Here is a 25,926-nt window from a genome sequence, read left to right on the forward strand (position 1 = left end):
CCTTCTCCTCTCTGTGTGAGTGATGAGTGAAGCCAAATTTGACAATGTCATTACATAATATGTAGTGCTTGCACCACTCCCTTCAAAAATACAGACTGCAGGGCACCTGGGTGGCTCAGTTGGTTGGGCCACTGCCTTCAGCTCAGGTCCTGATCCTGGAGTCCCAGGATCGAGTTCTGCATTGGGCTCCCAGCTCCGAGGGAAGTCTGCTTCTACCTCTGATCCTCTCCCCTCTCATGCTCTCTCTCACTCTCTCTCAAATAAATAAATAAAGTCTTTTAAAGAAAACAAAACAAAAAAATACACACTACGGAAGTACAAATGTAAAGTAACAGACACCTGTGTTTACCCACCAAAATGTTCCTACTATATAAGTCACTGACACCCATTACACTATTTGAATTTTTCTTTCCTTCTTCCTTTTAGGAAGAATTTCCAGTCAGGTCAGGATATATGAAAGTCCACTGATACAAGACATCATTTAGCACCAAGATCTTGATTGCAAGAGTTTATTTTTGACCTTGCCAATAAAATGTTTGGTGACACACATTTTGACAGAGTCAAAATGCAAACCTAGAGGGAGCTACACATGCATTATGAATTTACTGCATGTCTCTTTAGGTCATATTTTCAATGAAAGGGGATTTAGACATGATAGATGGATGAAACATTTCCATCAGTCTGGTAAGGAACCAATTTTACCTTCGAGTACTAATTGCCATCTCTTCACAGGCAGAAGGAGGCTTGGTGAAGTAGATGTTTCTGCTTGGATGTAAGAGAAGCCTGCACGGGTTGAAACTGTCCACCTAACATTCTGTGTCAGGATGGGCAGTGAACATGAGGATAGCAACCCCTCATCCTACTGCACATTGCCAGCTCCAGAGGGAGAACATGGACCTTATTCTCAAATACTGTGGGTTGAGATCAGCTGTGTCTCCGTGCCAGTTCCAGGCTGCAGGACTTGGGGCCTGGTTTTGGAACGTGAGCTAGGCCCTGCTGGTGCAGGAGGAATGCAGCAGGGACAGGGCAGGGGGAGAGATGGCTCAGGGTCACCTCCCCACAGGGAAAGCACTAGAAACTACCTGCCAAAGAGCAGCATGCGATCCCTCGAGCCACCTCTCTCCCTGACAGATCCTGAGGCTGGGCCCCACATCCCCTGGCAGAATGACAGGGACTCATCTTCCCAAGGGAAATGGCCACTGGAGGGATATGGGAGCCCTGGACTCAGAGAACTCTGCTGCCCAAGATTCCTGCCTTTTCTAGCCCCAACACTCAAAGCCCCTCCTCCGTGGGCCATGGTTCCCCTTCCACACTCTTGGGTCACGTCCCACCTATCTTCATGCAATTCCCCTTTGTTCCTTCCTCTCTCTATCCCTGTCACCTCTGACTCTTCCTCTCCCACTCTCAGACTCCTGGTGGTGCCACACTGTCTGGGTGTTGTCCAGGAGTCCCTTGACAGAAAAGCTTATGATGAACCTGATGACTTAAATTAATAAGTGTCAGGGAGATCCCACACAGATCAAGCATGAGAATCAATTTGCCATTTTTCCATTTATGTACATAATGTAAACCCCACACTGACACCTAGTGAGTTTACGAGATAAGTGGCATTTCTAGACATGTTTTAGGTGTAATACCCTCTCCATTAATATGGGATGATTTGAACACAATAAATCTTTCTACCCAAAAGTGAATTCCCAGGACTGAAGGAAGTCTATTTTAATACCATATATGCAGTATCATTTTCATTCAGATCAGACCGATTTTTCCTTTGAGATTCCCTTTTATAGTTTTACTCAAAAAGCTATTCAATTTCCAAATATAAGTGGAAATCCTAGTTATCCTTTCTTGATTAATCCAGCACATTTGCGATTATGATCAAAGAACAAGTCTTGTGGGTTTCATTCTTCTGAAATATATTGAGACTTCCTTTGTTCCCAATTTATAGTTATAGTTAAATTCAATTCCTTCTTTGCTATAGACTAATATCCAGGCAATCCAGGATTCCAGACTGGGTCCCATTTCCCCTTGGAGGGCCAGGACATAAGGAAAGGTACAGCAATGCCTTCATTTATATTCACACCCCCTCCTACTAACCAGAGGGGATCACAAGAGATGGTGGACCCAAGGAAACTCAGACACCTGAAGGATAGGAGTCTGGAGCCAAGATGGATCTTGGGAAACCTTGGGGAGCAGAAAATGAGGAAGGGACACAGAAAGTGGGAACAGGGGAGGGAGGGTTGGATGATAGTGAGTCTAGGACTGGATACAAAGATAAGGACTGGGCGTGAGTTGAGGGTGAGCATATAGCCAAGAAGTACCCTTATGGACAAAAAGGGAGTCAAAGAAAAACCTTCAAGGGATAGGATATTTGAACTCAATAACCCTAATTGATAACGATACTACAATAAATGTCTCCTTCCAGCCTGAGTGTTCCACTTTGTGTGACAAGTTGAATAATCTCACTATTATCTAGGTCACTCTACTGCCTTGCATGCATGGATTTTCAGTTCTCCTACACAAGGGAAAAATGTAAGTTTATTCTCATGACTGAGCTTTGAGATCTCCCAAGAATGTGTGTCTTTTAAAAGGTAGACTCTCTCCTGGGGCACAGAGGGACAACACCCACCATTCTTGGCAGCACCTGGAGTTATGAGGGGTTGGGTGCCTCAGAAAGTGACTCTAAGACAAGGAAGTGAGTATAAGTAGTTTCTCTGGAAGGGTCTTTGGTGGGAAATGATAGGAGCTAAGACGTGAAGGAGGAGTGCCGCCAACACACAAGACAGGGTGTTAGTTTAGAGGTCACTGCTTGGGCAACTATGTCTCCATCCACTGGGAACGTCCAAGAGATGTGCAGAACAGCCCTGAGTCATCCCATCCAAGTGCAAAAAGACCCGCATGGGATGAGTGTTGTCTTGTGGACATTAATTACCTGGCTGACGAGCTCACTGCCATGGCCAAAGAAGCCAAGGAAGCCAATGGACACCCTCAAGCAAAGAGCTATAGGCAGCTGTGGGAGGCAGCCACTGTGTGTACAAGACAGGGCTTGCCATTGAAGACACGAGAGGGCACCAACCCTCTCCTCTCATGGGTGTATTCCCTATCATGACCCACGGGATCTGAAATACTGAGAAATTAGTGTAGTACTGCACATCATACACCAAATGACTGCCAGGATGCCTTACTTTCATTATCGTTTATAGTTCCAACACTGATGCTTCTTAAATAACAAGTAACTTCTGTCCCAAGTCTACTCCAACCCCACTATTTCACTCCAGAAGTTTCAATTTAACAACTCTTCTTCCGAGCACTTTTCAAATCTTGCCAGGGACAAAGACATGCACCTTTAACAAGGGATGGAGGACTATGAACAGCGTATATACCTTGTGCCAAGAACAGTGAACAGATTTGTCCTCCAGGAAAAAATTCCCATTCCTTGGAGTCTCAGAAGGCATGGGATCTGAGGCTTTAGAGTTCTCACTATCCTTGAAATCAGCATTAATAAGCGCAGCTTTACAAGCTGAACAGCAACTGACAGTATATTACAGTAGTGAAAAAACAAATATCTAATCATGTTCCCTTCCTATAAACATTAACTGTGTATCTTGAAATCAACCATACACACGTACATACATATATTCATTTTACACACACACACACACACACACACACACATATATATATATATAATTTTTTTTTTTTTGAGAAAAAGAAAGAAGCCTGAATGGGTGGGGTGGGCTAGAAGGAGATGGAGAATCTTTTTTTTTTAAGATTTTATGTATTTATTTGACAGACAGATCACAAGTAGACAGAGAGGCAGGCAGAGAGAAGGGAGAAGCAGGCTCCCCACCAAGCAGAAAACATGATATGGGGCTTGATCCCAGGACCCTGAGATCAAGACCTGAGCTGAAGGCAGAGGCTTAACCCACTGAGCCACCCAGGCGCCCGAGAAGGACAGTCTTAAGCAGACTCATGCTCAGTGTGGAGCGTGATTTGGGCTTAGTCTCATGGCCCTGAGATCAGGACCTGAGGCAAAATCAAGACTCTGATGCTTAACCAACCGAGCCACCAAGGCAGTCCCCCCATACCAAATCTCTTTTATCCCCTCCAGTAACCTCTAAATAGCCTTTGTTGGTATTAATCATTCTAATATTACAACCATGATTTTTCTCTCCATGAATAATTAGCCCCTAGAATGGCAGGCACAAACTTCACAGAGCGCCATGTGATGACACACCCATTCTAGATTAGAAAACTACATTATGATAGAATCCATAATGTTATATATGTTTTACCTTAACATAAAACATCTGTAATAGCTCTTCCTGTGATTTCTATATTGTTGTGTATTACTCAATTTCTGTAACATAAATGTTATTATTTGACAAGGGGAGATGGAGAGGAGAAGGGAGTTGAGGGAAATTGGAAGGGGAGGTGAACCATGAGAGACTATGGACTCTGAAAAACAACCTGAGGGTTCTGAAGGGGCAGGAGGTGGGAGGTTGGGGGAACCAGGTGGTGGGTATTGGGGAGGGCACGTATTGCATGGAGCACTGGGTGTGGTGCAAAAACAGTGAATACTGTTACACTGAAAAGAAATAAAAAATTTTAAAAATAAATAAATAAATAAAACAATAGAAGAGAATAGGTGTCAATTACTAGTAAGTAATGGTAGGACAAATTATGCAACATTACTGTTAAAAAATAAAAAACAATGATTACTAATAAGCTTTTCACTTCATAATAGGTTTAGATTTACCAACAAAACCAAATAGGAAAGACAGGACTGAACTTTTCCATACACCTACCACAGTTTGCCAACTATTTTCCTTTTCTTTTTTTTTTTTATTTTCCTTTTCTTTTAATTCCCCTGTAGTTCACATACAGTGTTATATTAGTTTCTGGAATACAACAGAGGGATTCAACACTTCCATGCATTCTCCAGGGCTCATCAGGACAAGGATGCTCCTTCATCCCCCTCACCTATTTCACCCATGCTGCCAACCATCACTTTGTTGTCTGTCGCTAAAAGTGTGAATAAGAGACCTCAGACTGAGGCAGGAATCCATCAAAATCCTAGAGGAGAACACAGGAAGCAACCATTGACCTCAGCCACAGCAACTCCTTGCTACACACACCTCCAAAGGCAAGGGAAACAAAAGTCAAAATGAACTTTTGGGACTTTTTCAAGATCAAAAGCTTCTGGACAGCAAAGGAAACCATCAACAAAACAAAGGGGCAACCCACAGAATGGGAGAAGTTATTTGCAAATGACACCACAAAGGACCGATCTCCAAGATCTATAAAGAACTTCTCAAACTCAACACCCAAAAAACAAATAATCAAGTCAAGGAATGGGCAGAAGATGTGACCAGACACTTCTGCAAAGAAGACATACAAATCGCCAACAGACACATGGAAAAATGTTCATCATCATTAGCCATCAGGGAGAGTCAAATCAAGACCACATTGAGATACCACCTTCCACCAGGTAGAAAGGCAAAAATTGACAAGGCAAGAAACAACCAGTGTTGGAGAAGTTGGGAGAAAGGAGAACCCTCTCACACTGTTAGCGGGAATGCAAGTTGGTGCAGCCACTTGGGAAAACAGTGTAGAGGTTCCTCAAAAAATGAAAAATAGAGGATAAGATATTTCACACCAGGGCTGAACCTGTTCAAAAAATTACATGTGGGGAAGCCTGGGTGGCTCAGTTGGCTAAGCAGCTGCCTTCGGCTCAGGTCATGATCCCAGGGTCCTGGGATCGAGTCCCACATCGGGCTCCTTGCTCGGCAGGGAGCCTGCTTCTCCCTCTGCCTCTGCCTGCCTCTCTGCCTGTGCTCACTCTCTCTGACAAATAAATAAATAAATAATCTTTAAAAAAAAATTACATGTGGCCAAGGGATTCATTGTGGCTGGCTCACTTGTTCTCAGGATACCTCATTTTTCTCTTCTTTCCCTTCATCCTCTTCAGCAGTAATAGGACAATCAAATATTTCAAATTTAAAAAGACATTCCAAGACTGGAAGAATGTAGAGTGAGTTCAATGAGTTTCAGGCTGAAGGAAAAAGATGTGACCATGAGGTGGAAGTAACATGCAACACCCTTTCCTGGGGGACTGACAGGTTGGCAAGAGGGGTGGCCCATCACAGTATTAATCCTTCCAATACTGGGGACATTGAACAGGGTACACATGTGCCTAAGTAATGCCTTTCTGCAGGCTGGCTGGGGGGGGCGGTGGTCTCCGCATCAGGGATTTAGAAGGCCAACAGTTGTTCAGGATCTTTTAGAGCTAAAGGGTTAATCTGGATTGCTCGATTGACTCACTGACCTTATTTCTGATAAGAAAATGTTGGTCACAGTTTCATGAGAAACGGAATTCAGGAAGGCAGTCAATACCTAAACATCTGCTCTCCAGGGTTATGTTTTTAAAAGACTGGATGTGTAGAAACCAAATCTGACTTAGGCACCAGCGACATGTCTTTAGCTCATGGGTTGCAGCCTGCCACACAGGGGCCCATCTCTGGCTCACTGATATCACAGAACAGAAACAGAATCTGTCACAATGAAGATGTAATATTTCATCATGAAAGTTATTTTTCAAAACAAAGTTCAAAAATTATTCAAACTCATAATTTATTCCATTGTGCTTTGTAGCAAATAAAAAAATATTTTAAAATGAAAGAATATTTGGGGAGTGATTTAGATGTTAAGTTTTGTGCAATAAACAATTTACATCTTAGGGGATCACAAGAAAATATTGAAAGCCCAAACTCTGGAAGGATTTGGAACTTAGAGTATTATAGACTATTATAATGTCTATATGCCTAATCATATAGTGATAGATAAGATCTGTCTTATTTGTATAACAAAATTAAAAAAGAATTTGTAATGCTACTACAAAATTATGTTAGACCTGAAACACTATCGAGAATATTCAAAGAAAAATGCTACTCCTTGGTTATGGATGGGAAAACAGACAAAGCCCATCAGTGAGGACAATCTTCCATTATAAGAGATATCATATTAAGAATAATGTCATAAGGGTGCGCCTGGGTGGCTCAGGGGGCTAAGCACCTGTCTTCTGCTCTGGCCATGTCTCAGGGTCCTGGGATCTAGCCATGCAGCAGGCTCCCTTCTCAGCAGAGTCTGCTTCTCCCTCTGCCTAACCCCCTCCATGCATGCTCTCTCTTTCTCTTTCAGATTAATGAATAAAATCTTAAAAACAAAGAATTGGGTCATAAAAAATGATACATTTGTTTATTTTCTTAGCATGGAGAAGAAAAAATGATATGTTAATTTATGAAATTAATAAATGGTTAAAAAAAGGATACTGTCATAAGATTGCTCATATCCATACACTGCATGTTAACTAAGTAAAACTTAAATAAAAATTTGAAAAGAAAAAATCATTGTCCATATCCAGACATAAGATAATGGAGAAATTTCAGCATGGTTGTAAAAGAATGGAAGACATTATTCCTTCCCCAAAATGATTATGTCCACTTGCACCTTGCTCAGCAAATAACCTTAACTTAATAGAGACATCATCTCCATTTAGGAGATGCAAATATGCATCTTTCATATTCCATATTTGAATATGCAAACGTCCAAATTTTCAGACTTAAGACATATGCTTTTTCCAAATTCAATGAACTTTGGAGATATTCTCAGGTCTTAGTCATAAACAGAAAATCTCAAATAAAGAAATACACTATAATTAAATGAAATCATACGGACGCATAGAGATTACACTTCTTTTGTAATATGCCAAGGTAGCACGATAGTTTCAAATGGGTGGGAAACGTTAATAGAGATGTAAACAACAAATCCTGAAGGGACACAAAGCTGCATGCTCACCGGAAGGTCTGTTTTCTTCACAAGTGACAGAAAGGAACCTTGAAAGTACGTGTGAGGCATGGAAAACTCAGGAAGATCCATGAATATGATATCGGAATTAGAAATAAGCAACAAAGGAAAAGAAAAAAGTGGGAGGTGCATGAATCAGTGGAACTAAGCATCTATTTTAATATCTTCAACAAACACCAGCATGCTTTCTCTTCAAACACTGATTCACAAATTTTGCTTAGTACAATCTTAAGCATATTGAGAAGTGGTCTTGACACTTTGAACAGAAGAAGTCTCAGTGGAGTCCTGCGAATGAGCTCTTAGTGAACCGTAATCAATTTAAAAGTGCTGAAGGTTGTTAAAGGCTCAGGAGAAAATTAGAAAACATGGCAAATCTCCGTTGAAAGGAAGGAGATAAGCAGGGGCACCTGGGTGGATCAGGTCTTGATCTCAGGATCCTGGGATCGAGTCCCACGTTGGGGTCCCCACTCAGTGTTCAGTCACCTTCTCCCTCTGCCTTCCACTCCTCACCACTGTACTTGCATAAAATCATTAAAAAAGAAAACAGAGAAAAGAAGATGAGGTAAAAGGAACGTTTTGAAGATATTATTGATGAGTTTACTTCCAATGAAGACCGGAAAGGATAAATAAAACAATTCCTGTTTTCCTTGTAAATTTAACTCTAAAAGAATGAAAGGTTTATGGTATCAGGTACCTGTCAAGTTTTCACTTGTTTTCCAACTACTGTAACATTTTTAGAAAAAATAAACACTGAAAATTAATAAAAGCATGGTTCAGTGGAGGACAGTCTGTGCTTTTACCTGGGGCACTGGTTCTAGCAGAATTCAGAGAGTGGGAACCCCAGCGCCTCCTTCTAGAAGGTCCTGCATGCCTGTCCCAACCCAATGTAGCTCCAGTTCCTCTGAAGCCGAGTCACAATTTCTTCCCAGAAACAAGTCAGCATCGGTAACAAACCAACCACAGCATTTCTGATGCGGTGGCCACTGACCTCTCAATCCAGAGACCCCTGAGTAAAATAGGGTCTTTTCAAATGCCCTCAGGGACAATGAGGACCAAACCATGGGAAGAGCCCCAATATGTAATCGACTGTACTTCTCACCTACCAGCATGTCCTGGGGAAGCTCCCAGAGCCCCCTCCTCAGCACTCAGACAACAAGGCAGCTTCTCTGTCACACCACAGGAAGCAACAATTGCTGCAAAGCCCCCACGGTCTCCCCAGGGCATCTGGGAAACCAGCTGGACATACAGCTCTGACTCTCTGTCCTGGGGCAGTGAGAGTGGACCTGGATCCTGGGCGGCTACAGAAGCCCTTCCTGCTGAGGCCCCTTGGGTCAGAAAAGCCATTGGCGCGCCCTCTGCTGGCCATGGCTGCGCATGCAGAGAAACCTCAACCTTCCTGTTGCAGGTGCGCAGGCTCCCTCTTCTGGCCACCCTGGGAATCCCTGCAATGCTCCAAGTCATGGCATCTCAGCTGGTGGGACAGAGGGTGCTGTCTCTCTCCCTGACAGATCCTGAGGTTCCTCCCCACAACCCCATGCAAAAAGAGGTGCGCCCATCTTCCCAAGTGAAACGGCCTCTGCACAGCTCAGCCCCAGAGAGGTCGGAGCTATGGGCTCAGGGAAATCTGATGCCCAGGATTCCCGACTTTTCTGGCCCTAATGCTCAGAGCACCTACCTAGACTTCCTCCACCCCTGTCCATTCTCCACCTCTGCACACTAGACCAGCAACCACTTTTCATCCTTGAAATTCTTCTTTGTCTCTGCTTCTCTCTACCCTGTCTCCTTACTTCCTCTCCCTTGCCAGCATTTGCCCAATCCCCCTACCACTCACTCAGTGTCTCACCCTGAGAGTCTCTTTATCACTCCCCAGACCCTCCGGCCTCCCGCTCTCTGCAGCTCTGTCCGGGAACACCACAGGGAACCACCTCTCCTGTCTCCCCCTCTCTCCTGCCCTCATTCGGCCCAGGCCCTGTCACAGGGCGTGACAATCCCATTTACAAAGGCTCTCAGGCTGACCCTGACTGCCGCAGTGCAGTTACCAGCCGCGCCTGGGCAGCATGTGGACAGACTGACCTTGAAACTTTGGTGGCCCAGCCATGACCCCAAAGCTGCTGGAGGATGGCTGCATCCATGACCTGGGAAGAAGGAGGGCTTTGCAGAATCCAGCAGCTCTGCTGCAGAAGGCATTGGCAAAAGGGCCTAAAAGGTGACAGAAGCATCCACCCAAGCCCTCCCGCTGCTGAGGAAGGGATGGATCTCCTGTCAGTGACCTCTGCCCTGCCCATCCCTCAACAGACAAACTGTGGGAGGGTTGTAGGGCATCATGGGTCTTACCAAGAAAACTGCCACCATCAGCTCCCCTCAAGGCCCCCCTGTGGTTGGGAGGCAGCTGGTAAGGTGAACCCACTGCACAAAACCTGGATTAATGCAGGGCCTGCTCACCAGGCTCTCAGGGCCTCTCCAGACACCTCATTCTCTGCTCACTGTCACGGCAGACCACTGCCTGGGGACAGGCACCTGTCTTGCTGATCACTACCCTCCCAAACTAGCAGGTGCCCTGTGCTCAAGAGGATCTGTCACCAGAGTTAATACAAACACGTGCAGATCTAAATTCAAGCTGGGCCCCCTCCCCAGAGGGATTCCTGGGGTCCCCTGCAGTGGAGGTACCACAAAGGGTAATCTTGTTCTATCCTCTGTCACCACCACTGCTGCCAGGGTGTTATCCGTGTGTGAAGGCTTCACCCTGTGCACTCGAAGGAGAGGGACCGTAAGTCATCCTGAAGGCAGACGCTGACACAGAGACAGAACCGTGAACAGTTTATTGGGGGGATACTAGGAGAGACAAAGCACAGGGGACAGAATGGGCAGGGAAAGCATTCAGACCACCAGGCAGAAAACATTCATATCTTTATTAACTATAAACTCATTGGAGCCTGGTTGTTGGAGGTCAAGGAAGTCTTCAGACTACAAAATGATTAGCCTGTAAGGCAAAAGGATTTGGTTAGTACACTGGGACCTTATGTTTTCCCAAATGCTCTTTGCCTCCCATAGTGTATCTGAGGCCTTAGATGAACACTAGAGTGTGTGGCCGCCTCTGCGAGTCTATACGTAATAGACAATAATTGTCTTCACATCTCACATATAAATCTCTGATTGTACCTGTTCTCTTAACTGTCTTTTACTTCATTGTTGCTGGGACCTGAAAGTTAATAGAAAAAGGGGGGGGGGGCTCTTTGCCTTGTCTTTGAAATGAGAATTGCCACTATCTGGGCTGAGGAGTTACACTCTTAGTGTATTTTGTGGACTTAAATGAACATTTTTTGGACGCTCATGAGCATGGAGCTATTTTCATTTAAACAGTGAGAACAGTGAATGGACAGAGCCCAGGTACTTCGCCAATTATTACTATTTTTTTTTCTTTTTGAGACAGAGACAGAGGAAGGGCAAACTTGTGAGCAAAGAGGGAAAGGGGAGAAGGTGAGGAAGACAGAGAATCCCAGAGAGGCTCCACACTCAGCACTGAGCCCGACCTGGGGCTCAATCTCAGAACCTCGAGATCATGACCTGAGCAGGAATCAAGATTCTGCTGCTTAACCGACTGAGCCGCCCAGGGACCCCTGAAGGTTCTTTATGTACTTCAACTCCTACTGCTCTAGTGACCTCAGAATCCAGTATGCTCCCCCTTTTCACAGATTAAACAAAAGCTGAGGCCTGGAGAAGGCCCCACTGAGAGCTGGTATTTAGGCTGAGAAATCAGGAACACAGGCAAATCCGCAGGATACTGGAACTGAAGTCCCGGGGGGAGGTGCACAGGTGCAGGCAGGGTGGTGACGCAGATGCAGAGGCCTGGTGACAGGGCTCCAGCTAGGGGGGCTCCTGGTCAACCCTGACTCCCCCACTCACAGTCTAACTCGGGTTGAGGTGACAGCGTCCACCCTTCGCCAGGTCTCCGTCCCGTCTTCACTTTTTCTCACTGGGGGACATAACCTCAGCCAGACAAGGATCCCCAAAGACCATGTTAAATTTCCCAAATCTCCACGACAGTCTTTCACATGGTTCAGAACCTTCGGAAATTCAGGGAAACAAAGCTCTTCATAGACTACAGATGAACGGCTTCATGGCAAACCCGACATTCTGAGACAAATAATGGCGTGATCCACACTGTGTGCGTGAACACATGCAGCAGCCAGTGTGGACCACACGGTGTCCTCACACTCACTCTCAAGCTGCTGGCCTGTCGGGAACGCCCTCACCCTCCCTCAGAGAAGCCCAGCCTTTCCCTGAGCACCTCCTGCCTTCTCGGCATCCACATCCTCCTGTTTCCTGTCACGTGGGGCTCCCTCCCTTCCTTCTGGATACATCTCTGCTTCTTCCCTTATGTGGAACACACCCTCTATGTCCTTTCATCAGTGTGTCCCTCCCTTCTCCCAGACACACACCCTCAATTCTGCACATTATGAGCAGACCTCATCCTTCCCAGAGCACAGAGCGTCATCTCTGTACCATGTGTGTGCACACACCTGCTGTGCCCAGCTTTCAGAGAAGGGCAGCTCTCCGCCACCACAAGGGACCTGCCAACCCCCTCAGTATGACTGGAAGACAAGGTCCATCAACTGTATCTACAGAACAACCGGAAGAAAGTTACCATGTCCTTAGTGGCCTTCACTCTGCCATGACATGAGAGGCCTGTGGGCAGCACCACTGGTCCTTGTGGAGGACACTCCAGCATCTGTATCTGACCCACGCCATGGAAAAGACAGAAGCTTCTCCCCCTGGAAGTGACTGAGCAACATTCCAATGAACCCTCTACGCCTGCCTCCGGCATCTGCCACTGTTTCTCGTTCTCACCTCCTGACCAGACAAGACCGTTTCCCACAAGTTTCCAGACTGCACAGGACAAGGGCAGACCCCTACCCTAGTGATCCATGAAGGGACCACAGCCCTGCATCAGGCGTTTATACAACTAATGAAATGACAGCTCAAATCCTACACACTGCAGATAAAGTGAGAAGTGTTTCATCCCTCCCAGAACAACATATGCGGATGCTGGACGTGCACAAAGGTAAGAGACAGATGTCTGCCATTGTGCAACAGAGAACTTCCTTCCCAACAATGGCACCTGCCCATGCTCAGTGTGTGCAAATAGCCAGGCACACGCATGTGTGTCCTGAGGAACTTCAGAATCTTAAAAGCGCCCCCAGCCCGGTTTCCCCTTGAATGTCAAGTCCTGAGCACCATCTCTGCCTTTGCTCAACAGACACAACCACGAGATGATGATCTGGAAACAGAGACGCCTGTAAGCTCTGCATGAAGACTTGCCACTTTGAACGGGAAACGACACCACACGCGGACCCCAGGATATACCCAACACACACAGGTCAGGACACAGTGCTGCCCAGATAAGAACAGGACTCCAGAAATGGGTACAACCAAAACACCCCTGTACTTACTTGGCTCTTCTCTGGGACCTTCTTGGGCACAGCGCTGCTATTGTCCCCTTGAGCTCCACAGGCTTCTGAATGGGAAGGAAGCCCTAGAAGGGGCAGAGGTGGATTCAGACTGGTGAGGACCACACAGGATTCAAGCCAACCCTCTCCCCCTGCCCCAGCCTCTTCCACACTCTCCCTCTGGAGGGTCCTTCGTGTTTCTCACAGGAATCCCCTGACCCCTGTGGATGAAGGAGGGAACAGTCCCTCACCCTTGCAGATATGACTACTCTGCCTGGGAACAGATGTTTCCAGAACTAATCTATAACACTGGACAACTGGGGCCTCCACACATGAGAGTGATGGGAAGGTTGTTCTTCATCCAGCCCAGAGCCCAAAACATCGTGTCTGTGCAGTGCACCCGGGCAATGCTTCTATGTCTGTCCTCTCTGAAATATCACCTTTTTCTCCATGGCAGACACCTGCTGCCCAGGTCTGTACAGTGAACCAGACAGTCCATGAGATGGACATCCACACAAAGTGGAGGAATGTTACCATGTCCTCACTCGGGCTTATCTTTGAATTGCAAAGCCTTGTGATAACACCTCTCCATCCTGTCCACCAACGGATATGGTTAAACCATGAATATGCTTTACGACTCACATCAATTCAGATAATCTCACCATGTGGTGGAGGAACGAGGTGTGGCTGAGGCCCCCATGTCCACCAGTGTGGTGGTGGAGGAGGAGGAGGGAAGCCTGGTAAGTTCTGCCCCACGTGGTAGGGCATACGGAGGGGCCCTGGGCAATGAGGAAACACGCTCACACCTGTACCGACCTGCTGAATAGACAAGAAAATATTTTAGTGAAACAGACAAAAGTTGCAACACCAAGAGAAGAAACCCAAACAAAGAGCTCTCAGCACCCGGCTCCTCCTCCAACGCCACGTTCCAGGAGAGCTGCATCGTGCTACAAAACTTACATGCCCCTCCCAGCTGGCGCCAGTACAGTGAGGAGGGAGAGGGCAAGGGCTGTCACAGGAAGAGCCTGTCACCAAACATCACTGCCCATGTCTGCCCACGTTCACCAGCAAGAAGTAGTGTCTTAAAGATGAAAAAGGATCACTGCAAACTGGTAAAGCAGCACATTCCAGACATGGGGGCATCGACATCAGGGACACTTTCTCTTTCCTCCTCAGCCCCCAGAGAAGATTTTGGTTTGGTTAGAACAGAGAGAATGGGACAAAACTGAATGTCTTTTCTCCACAAAGTTTCCGAGCCACTTGAGGGGAATCGTTGCTTGGAAGTCCCCGATTCTCCCCACGCTGCCTCGCCTCCTGACAAAGGGGTCCTCTTCTCTCTACAGTTTCAGTCCATGGCCACAAAGACCCTTGAATTAGGGGCTTGTGGGCTGACAGAGGCACTGGAAAAGTGTCTTCCAAGGAACATGATACCAATAACCCTTATTTACACTCAGCAGCTGTGTTTGTCTTAAAACACAGTCATTTGGAAATTTCAACATATGGAGTTCCAGAGTCATTTTGTCCAATGGGAAATGAAGATGGGAAGGCCAAATAGGAGAATTCACAAAAATGTATATGCTTCCTGATGGAAAACTCCACATGTGTGATGAGAAAAGAAACGAGCTCTTATGGTAACTTAGGACCAAATGACCTGCGCTTGGAAGCCCAGCTGAAGGGCTGGGAGGCACTGGTCACACAGGTAATCACTGACGTCCCCCTTTAGAACGTGTGCGCGGGTTGCAATTACGACAGTGCGCCTGAGAGCTTTGATACTTCAAAATACTTGTAGAAAGGGTGTAAGTCGGTGGGTTCTGTACAGCATGTTTTCCAGCAGAGGTAAAACAGGGATGACTCGTGAAACTTGCCCTGAGAACGTTCTAGACTGCAAAGGAGACAGTATAAAATACAGAGAGAGTTTTCCCCAGGTTCCATTTGTGAGGATTACCAGACCCATCTAATCCCGGCATGAGCACAACACCAGTGCACCTGAACGTAACCTAAAGGGAGTCGGACCGACCAGAGGACTTCACTGTGGAGGGAGGGGTCCTCCTCCCCCAGTTACTTCCCCGGGGTGCACTGTGGGCAGGCAGGGGTGCACGCACACCCGCCTTCCCTACCACCAAGTTGCAAGACAATAGCACCTGTGCCAGAACGGCTACCCGTCCCCTGCGTCTCACCTATAGCCTGGGGTGAACAGAGGCCGTGGGGAAAACTACCGTGACCACATGTTAATATAGGTCTGCACCTCGACAGAGACAAGGAGTCTGCCGCCAAGGATAATCAACTAAGGAAAAAACTCCATTCCAGACAGGCCGATATCTATGTCCAGGACCCCACTTTCCTCATCATGGCAAGCACAGCATCTCTTTCTGTACATTGAGAACAAACACAATGAGAGGCCATGGGAAGCCCAGTGTCCACGCGTGGAAGTGCAGCCGCTCGTGGGTCAACCGGCAGCCCACCAGCCCCCGCCTGAGCAGCTCTGCTTCCCTCCCTGACAAAGGGGTCTTCTATGCTCCACAAGGGCTGTCCATGGCCACAGACATGGCCAGGAGAAAGGAGTGTCTGGAGTCCTTCAGAGGACCTGGAGGAGTGCATTCTGAGAGAAGCACGACCCCTATGAGTGAGCGAGACCAGCTCTGTGGATCCGCGTCCCCAACATTCGGACACTCCTTAGCTCAGGCGAAGAGCAAATGCATAGTCCTTGGTGCTGAGAACCACTGAGGGGCCGATTGGACATCCCCAAATGCAAACCAGTGTGTCTAGAGAGCACGTGTGAAGCTTCCAGGATGGGTCGGGAGAGAAGCTATGAGCTGGCACAGCCACCAGACCCCATCAGAACCCACTCACGGGAGCACAACTGAAACACGTGTGAGGGGTGGTCCCTGCGGGGAGTCACCGGGATTCCCTCTTCAGGGCTGCTGCTCCAGGGGGTGTTTTCTACAACACACCTGGCACCTGGCAGCATTCACCATCATCTCACCCAGGGGGAAACTGGAGGGATTCCAGCTCACGTCCTCACCCACACAGATGGAACGCACAGGAGGTCACAACTCACCTTCTCCACCAACACTGAAGCTGCCCAAAGCACGTGGCACAAGTGTGAGACATGCCTGGCTGTGAGAACGACTGCAGACATCCTCCTAGGTTAGTCCCCTGACCCGAAAACCAAAAATGCTCCTGCTCCCGCAGGAAAGCAAACCACAAGGAGTCAGCAGGACTAGCTGACTTCACTGTGGAGTGAGACGTCATCCTCCTCGAGTTATTTACACACATGCGCGCGCGCACACACACACACACACGCACGAGGTGAGCATCCTACCATCACGTGTCTCTAAGCATCTACAGCTTTGGGAAAAAGCATGAAATTGAGGATCTCTAACGGAGCAGCCCGGAGGCTCCTGGGTGAACTGCATGCATTCTGAAAGGGATGATCGCAGGACACACGCAACACCACAAGGCCAGGACAGAGTGCTGTCCACACTGCAATACATTTCAGGAACGGACACAACTAAAAACGCCCACAGCACTTACCGTAGCCATCTCTGGGTCCTTTTGAGGGCCGGTGCTGCTGTTCATCCTGGGAACCGGTCTAGGTGCTGGATCAGACAAAGGACAGAGGTTTATTGTGGTTCGCAGGCCCTCCATGCCTTCCTCTCCCATCTTGCACTCTTTCCCCCACTTGGGTCCCTTATCAGAGGGTTTCACCTGTGACTCAAGTGACTCCTTTGCTAAGAGAGACACCAGTCACCTGACTCTTGCGGGTGACACTCCAGGACCCTGGTTCCAGTGTTTCCATAAGTAATCCATCACGTGTGGACAGGTCGGGGTACAACTGGCTGGAAATCAACACTAAAATTCGGGTGCCCAACACACATCAGGCAAATCACTTTTTCTTCATGGATTAAAAATCTAAGTGAGAGTAGCCTTGGGTGGGTGACATCCACAAGCCCCCAACATGAACGGCCCACGTTCTCTTCTCAGGCCACAGGTGGATGGTTCATTTGTCCAGCCTGCGGATGAGACCTAGCATGCGTGACTGGCCAACGAGTAAACATTTCAGAGAAGAAACAGACTCTGACAGTTGTATAGTCACGAACAAAGAAAAGATAGGCAGATTGAGCAATAAAGCTATGGCATTGCACAGAGAACATGAGAGGAGTAAAATATATTTCAATGTTGAATATGGTCTTATAGATTACAAATAAAACAAAAATATAGGAACCTCCATAACGAGTAAATAAATGCCCTTTTTCACAAACAGTCTTTTTTTCCCCAAGGCTTGACCACGGAGTCAAGGTGGGAAGGGAGCTCGGCTCCCACCTTCTCAGGCTCAGCTCTTCAGAAGGGGGTGGTGGGGGGAAGGTGTGGAGGGGCGTGAGCTCCACCTGTCACAGGGGCAAGTGTCCTGCTGTCTGGGGGCATATGAGGAAAGCACCCTCCTGTCACCCCTTCAGACAACCTGCAGCCCTTCGGTAGTGCTTGTGATTCTCCCCAGGACACACATCGATCACCCACAGGAATGGGAGGGACACCGTGTGGTTTCACAGCGGAAATCAGGCTGCTGCATTTCACATCGTGCTCCCTACCTTGCCACAGAGGCTTCTGCAACTCAGGCCTTCCCGGCATCGGTCCGTGCTGCGTGGATCCCACACGCAGCCTCTCCCCTTCCATCATGCGTGGTCTTGAACACAGAAAAAGAATGGACATCTCTAAGAATCACAACACCACGTCCTATCCTAGGCACTAAACAGCAGAACCATCACCCCTCCAAACACCCGTAAAAACGCACGTCAAACTCTCACACCTGTGTTTCAGGTAGGCGTTCTCCCTGCTCTGCTGCACTATCCTCCTCTCCCAATCCCGAGCCTTCATCTGTGGGGGAAAAACACATCCACCTTCAGTTGTGCCGGACTGTGCCCCAAGAGAAGACTAGGAAAAGACTAGGCTAACTTACCCAGTTAGCCACAGCATTCCTCTCCTGAACTGCGATCTGAAAAAAGCCAACACACCAGAAGCCCATGTTCAGGGCGTTAAGGGCCACTACCATCACCTGCAGGGGCGCCAAGGGGTCGGTGCATTGGGCACAACTCAGGTTACCTTGTGACTGTAGGTGAGCTCAGCCTCCAGCAGCTGATCCTGCATTTCTTCCACTTGTTGTCTGTGAGGGACAATTGTTTTCATCAGACAAAACCCAACACTGGGTGTGACTTTCAATCATCTGCCCAAGTGACCAACCTCCTCTATCAGTCCCCTCAGACAATTGATCCTGACACAGGAAACACTTTCACTTGATTATAATTGGACAGTAGGATCAAAGCTATTGTTACAGCCTTTCCTTAATCGTTTTTCTTCACCTGCAGGTTCAGAATTGACATAATTTCCTTACCCATTTTCAATCTTTCCCTCAGTTATCACATGTCAGGTGTCTTTTGTCATGAAGCTCTATTCTCCTTTAACATCTATCCTCGCCATGGTTCCCAGGGTTGCAAAGACCAGCGCCATCAGATGGCACTACCATGTTTATGGGTAGGATTCATCCTAGGACAAACTGCTCTCCTCAAGATTAGGACGACTGACACCACCCCAAGGACACTGGTGTGGAGCCGGTTTCCACAGAGTTACAGCAGCGCTGGGGATCAGGACCTGTTTAGTAACGTAATAGTTTTGTTCCTTATCTTTTTGTGTCTGTTAATTCTCTCTGGATACATCCTCTGAATTTTTGTGTATGTTACTTGAGTCCTAAAAATGTGCAAAGATTAAAAATCCAAAGGGAACAGGTTTTTCAGGAGCCACTAGTATGTAGTGTCTGAACTTACCTGTACTTCTCCAATTCTTCTTTGGTTACTTTCAGATTTTCTTCGACAGCTGACAGCTCATTCTTGGTTGCATTCAGTCCATAAAGTGTCTCTTCTAGCTTCCTAAGATGGGAAAGGTATATACATTGTCCAGTAGCCAAGGTGCTGAGTTTCTGCCATTTATCCTCCCAGCACACTTGATGGCCTAGGTTTGAATGTCCCCGCTAAAAGCACAGACCGACAACACAACAGGGAAATGAATGAAGGCCCCATTTAGGGTTAAAGAACATTCAAACTCTGGCTGCTGCCAAGTTCCCTGCAATCGGGACTGCCTTCATACTTCTCTATTTCAATTCATTCACCATCTCACCAAATAACATTGCACTTTGTGCCCTCTCAGAGTTGGTCTTTGGTTTAAGATGGTGAAGGCTCATTTCAATTCAAAGTGAAAAGCCAAGCCTGACCAGCTACGCTCATTAAGATAAAGAAGATGCCCATCACTAGTCTCACAACTCCGTGGGGAGCCCTGATCCTTAGACCAAGGCTGTGCCTGACACAGTCAGTCAGCCCAAAGGAACCTTCCAGAATATGGCTTCACTGGCATGGAAACTCACTCCCACACATCTCTAGGCTTTAGAAGTACAACCCCTGGCCCCTTGTGAAAGATCCTGGTGTAGGAAAAGGCCGATCTTAGTGCCAAAAATATGTCCTCCAATAATCCATGTGAACTGTCACATACTCAGGGTGTTATCTCCAGGGAACAGACTTCAGACAGAAAACTGTCAACTCCATTGACTCAACCTCCTTAAATAAGACCAAGTTCATGGATAGTGAAGGCAGCAAACGGTGATGTTAGAAAGGTTGGTTTGCTGTGCTGCCTCAGACTCTTTTGTTCATGGTGTTGATTCACAAGGTTTCAACAGGACCCTTGTCACGAACTACATGCAGAAAGACTCTTAGAAACTGAGACAGAAGCTCTAGAAAGAGAAGGACATGAGCATCTGTTTCTGGTCTCTCAAGTATCCTTCAGCAAATGTCTTCTGGAGCGGCAGTCAATGTGTGGCTCAGGTATATGGTGTTGAAGAGAGAAAGGTGGTCAGGACACTGGACCCACCCCAAGAAGAACTTACCAAGGAACAGAACCCAGGTGCCTGTGAGAGAGAGCGACCCCCACCCCTGGTGTGGGAAGGAGTAACACAAAGCTGAGTCTCCAGGGAAAACAGGGAACAGTTTTGCTTTTCAACATGAAGGAGGGACTCCAACGTCCTGATCTCCTCCTGAGAAATAAAAGGAAACACTGGACAAGAGAGCAAATGTGTGAGTGAATGCACCCAATTTCTAAAAAGCACATGAAGAAACATGAGAACCAGATGGAGGAGGAGGAGGAAGCTTAGGAGAAAGCCAGCCTGGCAGTGGGAGCCAATCTCCCCAGGACACATCAGTGAATTTTGGAACAGGCCAGTGAATACAAAGTAAATGACCAAGCAACCTTTTGGGGACAGGTTGGAATGCAACAAGCAAAGTTCCGGTCCAGCCAGCAAAGATGAGTCTTAGTAAAACTGTAGGCTTTGGTTGGGATCGGGGAGAGTTACACCTAGGAAATCATGTGGAGGGGCACCAGGGTGGCTCAGTCATTAAGTATCTGCTTAAAAGTATTTGGTCCAGGTCATGATTCCAGGGTCCTGGGATCAAGTCCCACATTGGACTCCCTGTTCGGCGGGAAGCCTGCTTCTCCCTCTCCCACTCCCCCTGCTTGTGTTCTCTCTCTCGCTGTGTCTCTCTCTGTCAAATAGATAAATAAAATCCTTTTTTAAAAAGAAAAGAAAAAGAAATCAGGTGGACAGGAAATACCCTGGCCTTCTTAGCGATTGGGCTGCAGCGAATGATCTCAGTTGTACACCACATGAAGGGACCCAGTACTGCTGGAGCCCCAGCCCACTTTCCACAAAGAAACTTCTGTTGTTTCTGCAGGAAGAGAATTCCATTTCTCCCTCCACATTCTGGACCCAAGTCTCATGCTGAACAAGAAATGGACCTAATGCAGGACTGGTAAGAGCACGTGGTGAGAGTGAAACTGAAAGGAGAGTGTAGACTGACCCAGAGGGGATCCAGGTATCAAAGTGATTAATGATGGTACCTTTCCCCTTCTACCCCAATGAATCACACAACAACGTGTGGCAAGTCATTAGGACAGAAAGGGAAATGCAGGTTACACACATTCAAGACAGGAAGGGCAGGCGCAATTCTACAGAATGCATTTGGCAAAAGTACTCCAAGATCCAATTCCAGAAGTTCCAAATACAGTTATCTAGACTTGCCGCCACGAAAATTCATACAACAGTATCCATGACAACACAGCAATAGCTTACTCTTCTGCAGTCAGTTTTCGTCTTTCAGTGAACTCCACCATCACATCCATTTTCTTCTTTAGCAGGTTCAATTCTGCTTCTTTAGCTGTTTTCTGAGAACTCAGGGCATTACACTGGTCTTCCAGGAACGTTTCAATTTCTGTAAAGGATGAGTTTCCTTTTGAGTGTTTGTGCCATGACCTGAGAACTTGATTTTGATGGGGAAAGGAGAAGGCCAAGACCGTGAAGGCAGGAAGGCATTCTTCCCCTGCCCGATGCAACCTCATTGCCACCATATGGAGATTTCGTCCCTGAAAACAACGTACCTTTCAGTTCTTGTTTTTTGGATGTCAAGGCTCTCAGCTCTCGATCCCACATTTCATCTTGGACCTTTAAGACAGATTTGAGAAAAGACATATGAGGGCACCTAGCAGGACAGGATCATGGAGCGCAACAAAGAAAGCCCTTGAGGCATAAATAGAATAAGGAGAAAGTAAGGAAACTAGTTCATGTCAAAAAATGCACAAATGCCTTTCTTAGTGGAACAGATATTTAAAAAAAAAATCTCCTACTATACAATTGGGCTTGCTATCGCCCTTCATCGCTCACTATTTTGTGAGATTTTCTACATAACTTGGAGGGCAGCACTGAATGATGTGATGATTACCCAACTGTGAAATAAACCATACTTCCTAGACCTTGAAATAGCAAACCTCATCGTGGTGGTCCTAAGTGAAATCACAGCTCACTGTTCAGTAGGAGCCGCAGTTCCCAGACGCCCACTCTCTACTGAGTAAACAGCACACAACTACACTGCACTCACCTCACCCAATGAACCAAAAGCCTGCAGAGCCACATTACAGGACAACTAACACCGAACTCTTACCATGTCCATGTTCTTGATATTCTTTTCTCTCTCAGCTTGTAAGAGAGCCTGTTTACGATGAAGGGTGTCCTTCAAATTTTCATTAATCTCTTCCACCTTTTTGATGTTCTCCTTCAAGAAAATATATTGAAAAATATATATATATATGGAATGAGTAACAATGATTCATTCCTTGGGGCACTTGGGTGGCACCTGGGTGGCCCAGTCTGTGGAGTGTCTGACTCCTGCTTTCGTTTGCCTCAAGTCCTGATCTCAGGGTCATGGGATTGATCCCTGCATCAGGCTACACACTCAGCACGGTGTCTGCTTGGGATTCTCTCTCTCTCTCCTTCAGACTCCCTCCCCTCACTCTTTCCTTCTCTCAAATCAATCAATCAATCTTAATAATAATAATAATAATTCATTACTTTTACTTCTGTTGTTAGAACACAATTCAGGCAAAGAAGGGATTCTTACTTTCAATTTATGTACTTCAGCAAGGGAAACCTTATGGTCCCTCGTCGTTTCAGCTTGTTTCTTTGCTTCCCTGATCTATAAAACATATGAAAAAGGAACAAGAATTCAAAAATAGCATCATGTTAGAGAAAACTATCTAACAATGTGTGACTCCTTTCACAAAGAGAGAGGCAGTGCTCTACATATGTGAAGCTTCTCTTACTCAAGGACTGCTTCTGGATCCCATGAAATAGATCAATAGAATGAACTACCAGAGGGGGAAGTAACCAAAATGAAATCACAAAAAATATTTGAAAGGGCACACATACCTTCTCCTCCCAACTAGCTAATTTTTTTTCAAGATCCCTGTTTTCCTTTTTAAAGTCATCAATCTTCTTCTTGATTTGGTCTAAAGTAACTGAAAGGAGAAAAGAGAATTTTAAGATAATTAGCAAAACCAGCGACATGGAATAATCCCAGTGTATTAGCACCATGGACACATTCTCTGAACACTTGGTTGTCACTAACTTGCTAGCATTCCCATTGTGCCTGAAGAAAGCAGGATGTAGCAGCATATGATATCTAAGACTTTCTATATCAGTGAGACTCCTACTTAAAATGTTTTTCAAAAATAGAGAAACTCAATCAAATGTCTTCTCATTTTTCTCCCATCTGTAAGTACCTTTCTTGGAAAATTCAATCCCTGCAAATGCTGATGTGACAGAGCTGTGACAGAAAAATCGAGCATCCTATCAACTAACGTTTCTCTCCTCCAATAATTCAGATGCAAAAGCAGGTCCTTGCAACAACTCAAAATGAGCAAAACTCTTTGGTCCTGCTCAGTGCCACGTCCACTTCCAGGTCCTACTTGGAATTCCACACAAGGAAAGCTCAAGATATCAGGGGAGTGACAACTCACAGGCCTTCAGAGACTTTCTGCTGCTCACAGATCGCCTTTCATGAACCCCAGGCTGGGGGCCCTGGAGGACAAGATCTTTGCTATAAACACACTTGAGGACAATCTCCACATTACACAGAGTCTCTAGAGGTCCTGGATAATGCACACACATGAGAGGACAAGCTTTTTTCATTGCAACAAGTGAATGTTACCCTCCACCCATACCCGAAAGCAACACTCAAGAGGAGCCTGATCACAGCTGGATAACACATGTAAGGTCTAGAACACAGACTCCTCTAAGAGCCACTTATTTCTCTCATCTTGGAGCACCTGGGTGGTTCAGTTGGTTAAGGGTCTAGCTTCTGCTGCGGTCAGGATCCTGGGTCCCGGGATGGCATCCCACATCTAGCTCTCTGCTCAGCGGGGAGCCTCCTTCTCCCTCTCTGTCTGCCTGCCACTCTGACTGCTTGTGCTCTCTCTCTTGCTCTCTCTATCAAATGAATAAACAGAATCTCTTTAAAAAATAATTCTCTCATCTTTCCTCAAAGTGCAAACTTCTCCTCTCCTGGCCCACACTGAGCGCTCTCATGCTCTGAGACCGCTCTTCTCACCAGCACCACTGCCGCACTCACAGCAATGACAATGACAACGATATTTGACAGTTTCCTAAGTGCCAGGCGGCCACCCAGACGAGAATTTTTGGCAAAGAAAACTGAAGCCGAAAATCTTACCTTCATATTGTCGAGGCTTTACCTAAGAGAGGAAGAAATGAGGATAAGCTGGATGTCAAAACGTATTATGAGTAAAAATCTATAGTACAGATAAATACCAAAATTGTAATCCAAAGATATTACAATAATCGTTTGCTTAGCAGAATGAATTCACAGGATTAAAAAAGAAGACAGAATTAGAATTTCAAGATTAAGTCATCATAGTTCACAATCCATTTCTGATAAAGAGCACAAGTGCGTATGACTTCTTTTTGACCCCAGATCTATTCACATTCCATTCAATTAATTTTCAACCTATTCAATTTTGACAAGGGATCATGCAGACATTACAAAATATTCATTATTTCACCATTTCCCTAGCTTTTTTTTTTGTTAATAATCATACAGTTTGTCATTAGTTTTTTTCATTGTATATATTTATTGAGATAGAATTTAATCATTGTCCCCAGCTTTCCTTAGATACAAGTATAAGGTGTACAGTGCATTGATTTGATACATTTATAGATCGCAAAATGACTACCACCATGGCTGATCCTTCAGCCTGCCCCATGGTTGCTTTTTGTGGCGTATGTAATAGACTATTGCCGTTCTGTGTCTTCGGATGAATTTAGTGCAGTTTCCTGCCATCCTAATTACAACACAAAACATTCCCGTTACTGTCAGTTTGTTGAGTGCCTCTTTCCACTCAATTCTACCCTACAGGTGCTTGTGTGTCTTTTTTGTCTTTCAGGGGCATGTTTCTGGGATGCATCCATGTTGTGTGGGTCTCGAATCTCTCGGACGGGAATCGTCGCAAATCATTACAGTATGTGTGACCTTTTGTGTCTGGCTTTGCTCATTAAGTTCTTTGTGGAGATGAAGAACTAAGAGAACTAGCAGTAAAGCTTGTGGGAAGAATTTGAGATTCCATAATGGGACAAAGGGAGTAGGTGTTAGGGTCTTGGCAGCGCCCAAAATGAACTACTTTGTGGCCAACAGAATGGTCTCAGAGAACCTTCAGATTGGAGCATATGCTGAGTTGGAAGGAAGGTATTAGGTGATCTGTATAAACCAGGGAAGCTTGGTAGGCACCATGGGGGAAACCTGGAGGGGCATTCATGGGTCCCTTGGAAGAGCTGGTCTTGACTTCTACTCCAGCTAATTGCTATTTGGCTTTCCCGAGTTTTGCTCTGCAGTACAGTGGGGTGGATCTCCAGTTTCCAGGCCATTTCTTTCTGAAGGTTGGGAGCGGGGTATGGGTTCTTGCTAAACAAGGATTCCAAATCAGCCAGTTGTTTCTCAGTGAACATGGCTCATTTCCTTTGTGAATGCTTACGGTGCTTTCCTTTAGGAAGGTCCCCTGCTCTGGACATCCCAAGATCAAGCTGTGTTCCCATGCTCTGGTCCTGTGTCTCTCTCATTAGTTTTGGATGCAGTGTTCCAGGATTCACTGTTTGCCTATAACACACAGTGCTCCATGCAATACGTGCCCTCCTTAAAACCTATCACCAGGCCCACCCATCTCCCCACACCCCTCC

At 46.3% G+C, this 25,926-nt stretch overlaps 1 protein-coding gene across 11 annotated transcripts in view; it reads right to left on the reverse strand.

Annotated features, from left to right (window-relative positions):
• The window catches only part of LOC308359295 (uncharacterized protein), a 70,653-nt gene that overhangs the window by 40,585 nt on the left and 4,142 nt on the right, over positions 1–25,926 (reverse strand). For 5 of the 11 annotated variants that reach the window (XR_013968413.1, XR_013968414.1, XR_013968415.1 and 2 more), the window contains exons 1-13: positions 23,110–23,686; positions 22,802–22,876; positions 22,346–22,456; positions 21,786–21,849; positions 21,481–21,619; positions 19,133–19,234; positions 18,414–18,474; positions 18,271–18,306; positions 18,121–18,188; positions 17,903–17,997; positions 16,848–16,912; positions 13,976–14,132; positions 13,317–13,399 (exon numbers count right to left, since the gene is read on the reverse strand). Coding sequence is in view for 7 of the 11 variants with exons in the window: in XM_080830247.1 (XP_080686373.1) it covers positions 13,317–13,399; positions 13,976–14,132; positions 16,848–16,912; positions 17,903–17,997; positions 18,121–18,188; positions 18,271–18,306; positions 18,414–18,474; positions 19,133–19,234; positions 21,481–21,619; positions 21,786–21,849; positions 22,346–22,456; positions 22,802–22,876; positions 23,110–23,355 (1,302 nt within the window). In the remaining 4 variants the exon portion in view is untranslated. The other 6 variants (XM_080830246.1, XM_080830249.1, XM_080830250.1 and 3 more) reach the window with 6 other exon arrangements.

The sequence above is a fragment of the Martes martes genome, assembly GCF_963455335.1.
Source record: "Martes martes genome assembly, chromosome: 18".
NCBI lineage: Eukaryota > Metazoa > Chordata > Mammalia > Carnivora > Mustelidae > Martes > Martes martes.